The 4,943-nt window shown below is 38.0% G+C and overlaps 1 protein-coding gene across 1 annotated transcript; it reads left to right on the top strand.

The window, feature by feature from the left end:
• The first annotated feature begins 2,850 nt into the window (after positions 1-2,850).
• On the top strand, positions 2,851-4,093 carry LOC103681396 (olfactory receptor 10A2-like). Its single transcript, XM_008710960.2, has one exon. It carries the CDS (start codon positions 3,140-3,142, stop codon positions 4,091-4,093), a length of 954 nt encoding a protein of 317 aa, XP_008709182.2. The 5' UTR covers positions 2,851-3,139.
• The last annotated feature ends 850 nt before the right edge of the window (positions 4,094-4,943 follow it).

The raw sequence follows: 4,943 nt of genomic DNA on the forward strand, positions 1-4,943 counted from the left end.
AAGTGGGGCTCAATCCCAGGACTCTGGGATGATGATCCTAGCTCACCATGTTACATTAGTTTTAGGGGTGCAATTTAGTGATTTGAGAAGTTTATATTATGTATTATGCAGTGTTCACCACAAGTATAGCTACATTACGTCACTGTCCCATTACATCACTATTACAGTTTCATCAGCTGTATTCCTCATGCTCTCTGCTTTTTATTCTCATGACTTACTCATTCTATAACTAGAAGCCTATATCTCCCTCTCCCCTTCACCTGTTTTGCCCAATGCCCCATCCCCTCCTCTCTGGCAAGCATCAGTTTGTTCTCTGTATTTATACTTCTGGTTCTGGTTTTGTTTGTGTATTCGGTTTTTTTAGACTCCATTTATGAATGGAATCATATGGCATTTGTCCTTCTCAGTCTGACTAAAAAATCTTGTTTTTAATTTCCATTTACTTTCTGGTAACTTCTTACATTTTTTTCCATATTTTATAGCCATACTGATTTCAAATGTATGATTATATCTGTTGCCTACTTTTCTTTTCTTCCCCCTTGTCTTAAAATTTTTTTATTGTTGTAAAAACACTTAAGATGAGATATTCCTCTTACATGTTTAATTACACCATACAGTATTGTTAACCACAAGCACAACATTGTACAGCAGATGTCTAGAACCATCACTTAAGCTCAGAATGGGCTCTTGTTTTATAAAAATATTCAGGTTGCATTAAGAAAGTAGTCTTCTATTTATGAGTTAGTAAAATTTACTGGATTGCGTTTTTTTTTTCTTTGAGGTAAATGTCGAATTCATCATTCTCAGCATCTACTGAGATTAATAAATTTTTTCAATTGAATTTTTGATGGGATTAATTATATTTGATTATTTTTAAAGTTACAAACCATACTTGCATTCCCTGAATAAATCCTACTTGGCTCTACAGATAGTTTTTTATTATTAAAGGGCTCAATTTATTTGATATTTTGCACTGGTATTCCCAAATAGGATTGATTTTGGGGCTTTTTTTGTGTGTATTAAACTTGCAACCTTTGAAAACAGGTATACATAGTTGTCATAATGTTAACTGGGAAACTCTACATCTTTTTCTTTGTTCTGGTAAATCACAAGATTTATCTGTTCTTGAAGGACTGGATTATTACATCTGTTAAAATATCTCAGCTCGTGGCTTTTTAGTAAATTTTTGGTAAAATTACTTCAACCCACTCATGTTTTATCTTTTTTTAAATCAAAGTAAACCCTACCTATGACTACAAAACCATCCATTTCATTTAAAAACTCACACATTTATTATGTTATTGTATTCTCTTATAATCTAAAAATTGCTATTCTATTTCTAAGGTTATTTTCCATTTCTTATTCTCAAGATTGTATATTTTTGTTTTCTCTATTTCTTATTAGATTTTCCAACAATTTACCTCTGCTTTTTAACTTTTCAAAGGAGAAACTAAGATCTATTTACTAATTTTACAATGTTTAAATTAATTTCTGCTTTTAATTCTATTTCCTTCTTTCAGTGTCCATTTTGCTTTCTAGTTGATTTAAAAACCCAGTTGATTTATTTATTTTCATTTTCATTTTTTATTTATTTATTTACTTTTTAAAGAAATAATACATGTTCCTGCCACATAGTTCAAACACTACTATTGTAACAAGTCTAGGAAAAATTCTAAGAAGTTCATATTTTTATCTTTACTTATATTGAGATGTAAACTAAACAGAAGAAATATAAATCTATAAAGATCTACAGCTATAATTTGATATGGAAGTCTAAGTTCTTTTTATGTTCAGGTAGCCAATATATAGTACATCATTAGTTTTTGATGTAGTGTTCAACAGATCATTAGTTGTGTATAACACCCAGTGCTCATCCCAACACATGCCCTCCTTAATACCCATCACCCAGCTACCCATCCCCTCATCCCCTCCCTTCTATAACCCTCCGTTTGTTTCCAAGAGTCCACAGTCTCTCATGATTTGTCTTCCTCTCTGATTTCTTCCCATTCAGTTTCCCGGTTGATTTATCTTAATTATTTCTTATGGTATAATAATAAGTCTTAATTCTCCCCTCCAAAATTTTTAACCTGAATACAGTGTGTTTGGTCAAGTTTGTTGTCAGCAGAAATCTATTGTTCCTCCTAATCCCTTTAATTCTGGCTTTTTTGGAATATAATTGATAATTAACATTGTATAAGGTATACAATGTGATGATTTGATACGTGAATGTATTGTGAAATGATTACCGCATTAAAGTGAGTTAACATATCCTTCACCTCCCATAATTACCTTGTGTGTGTGTATGTGTGTGGGGTGAAGACATTTAATCTACTCTTTGCAACTTTCAAGTATATAATACAATATTGTTACCTACAACCACCATGCTGTATAATATATCCCTTATTTGTCTTATAACTGGAAATTTGTGCCCTTTAACCAACATCTCTCCACTTCCCCCACCTCCCAGGCCCTGACCACCATCAGTCCATTCTCTGTTTCCATGAGTTTGGCTCTTTTAGACTCCATACATAAGTGAGATCATATAGTGCTTGTCTTTCTGTGTCTAATTTACATAGCTTAATGCCCTCAAGGTCCATCCAAGTTGTTTGCTGCAAATGGCAGGATTACCGCCTTTGTTATGGCTGAATAATATTCCTGTGTGTGTGTGTGTGTGTGTGTGTGTGTGTGTGTGACATTTTCTTTATCCATTCATCCACTGATGGACGTTTAGATTGTTTCCGTATCTTAGCTATGGTGAATAATGACACAATGAGCACGGGAGAGTAGATATCACTTAACCCCACCTCAAAGGTGTTAAGTGTGCAGCAGTAAATGGGTGTGGTAAATATGATCTGATTTGTTTTAGTAAATATGGTTTTAAAAAAAGCACAAAAAGATCATAAAAAAGAGTAACGGTAGGGAATGATGAACTATTACCCATTCCAGAGCTCAGGCTCTGGCCATTCTTCCTTGTGTCTTTATTCTTAGACAATACAAGGCCCTTCCTCTTCCAACTGAGATCTTGACCTTGCCTCTTCTCCTGACACTAAAAAAGAGTCTGAAAATCAAATCCAGAGTCTGACTCTTCCAATCAAGAATCTCTCTCCATGACCACAGCTGGGGATTCATTTGTACGTCTATGGCTGGAGGAAACTGGACAAGAGTTGAGGAGTTTATCCTCATGAGCTTCTCTTCCCTACCTACTGAAATACAGTCATTACTCTTCCTGACATTTCTAATCATCTACCTGGTCACCCTGATGGGAAACAGCCTCATCATTCTGGTTACCTTGGCTGACCCCATGCTGCACAGTCCCATGTACTTCTTCCTCAGGAACTTGTCCTTCTTAGAGATTGGCTTCAACCTAGTCATTGTGCCCAAGATGCTGGGGACCCTGCTTGCCTGGGACACAACCATCTCCTTCCTTGGCTGTGCCACACAGATGTATTTCTTCTTTTTCTTTGGAGTTGATGAATGCTTCCTCCTGGCCACCATGGCATATGACCGCTATGTAGCCATCTGCAGTCCCTTGCACTACGCAGTCATCATGAACCAAAGGACACGTGCCAAACTGGCTATTGCCTCCTGGTTTCCAGGCTTTCCCGTAGCTACTGTGCAGACCACGTGGCTCTTCAGTTTTCCATTCTGTGGCACCAACAAGGTGAATCACTTCTTCTGTGACAGCCCACCTGTGCTGAGGCTGGTCTGTGCAGACACAGCACTGTTTGAGATCTATGCAATTGTTGGAACCATTCTTGTTGTCATGACACCCTGCTTGCTGATCCTGTGTTCCTATACTCACATTGCTGCTGCCATCCTTAAGATTCCATCAGCTAAGGGGAAGCATAAAGCCTTCTCTACCTGCTCCTCCCACCTCCTTGTTGTCTTCCTGTTCTATGTATCTTCAAGCCTCACCTACTTCCGGCCTAAATCCAATAATTCTCCTGAGAGCAAAAAGCTGCTGTCGTTATCCTACACTGTTGTGACTCCCATGTTGAACCCCATCATCTATAGCCTGAGAAATAATGAGGTAAAGAATGCCCTTGGCCGGACCTTCCGCAAGGCTTTAGGCCTTAGAAATGGCATCCCATAGACATTAAGAAGAGTAATGTGTACTGAATGGGGAGCAATCATTTTCCTATTTGGGATTCTTCTGCTCTCTTCCCTTCTCTGTTGGGATGAAACCCAGCTGCTGAAATGACTTTTGGGAAGCTCAGTGCAGGGAAAAGAGCACAGAAGTGGATAAGACCTATTGCTACCACATGGAAAACTCTTCTGCTCATTGTAGGCTTACATTATTTTTCTTCTTGGTACAATGGTATTTTTTTTATTATGATATGTTAGTCACCATACGGTATATCATTACCTTTTGATGTAGTGTTCCATGATTCATTGTTTGCGTATAACACCCAGTGCTCCCCGCGATACGTGTCCTCCTTAATACCCTTTACCAGGCTAGCCCAACCCCCTACCCCCTTCCCCTCTAAAACCCTCAGTCTGTTTCCCAGAGTCCATCGTCTCTCATCGTTCATCTGCCCCTTTGTTTCCCCTCTCTTCATTTTTCCCTTCCTTCTCCTAACAATCTCCCTGCTATTCCTTATATTCCACAAATAAGTGAAACCGTATGATAATTGTCTTTCTCTGCTTGACTTATTTCACTTACCATAATCTCCTCCAGCTCCATCCATGTCGATGCAAATGTTGGGTAATCATTCTTTCTGATGACTGAGTAATATTCCATTGTATGTAGGGACCGCAACTTCTTTATCCATTCGTCTCTTGAAGGGCATCTCGGCTACTTCCAGAGTTTGGCTATTGTGGATATTGCTGCTATGATCATTGGGGTGCATATGGCCCTTCTTGTCATTACATCTGTATCTTTGGGGTAAATACCCAGTAGTGCAATTGCTGGGTCATAGGGTAGCTCTAGTTTTGACTTTTTG

Source organism: Ursus maritimus, unplaced genomic scaffold (genome assembly GCF_017311325.1).
Source record: "Ursus maritimus isolate PB19 unplaced genomic scaffold, ASM1731132v1 scaffold_16, whole genome shotgun sequence".
NCBI lineage: Eukaryota > Metazoa > Chordata > Mammalia > Carnivora > Ursidae > Ursus > Ursus maritimus.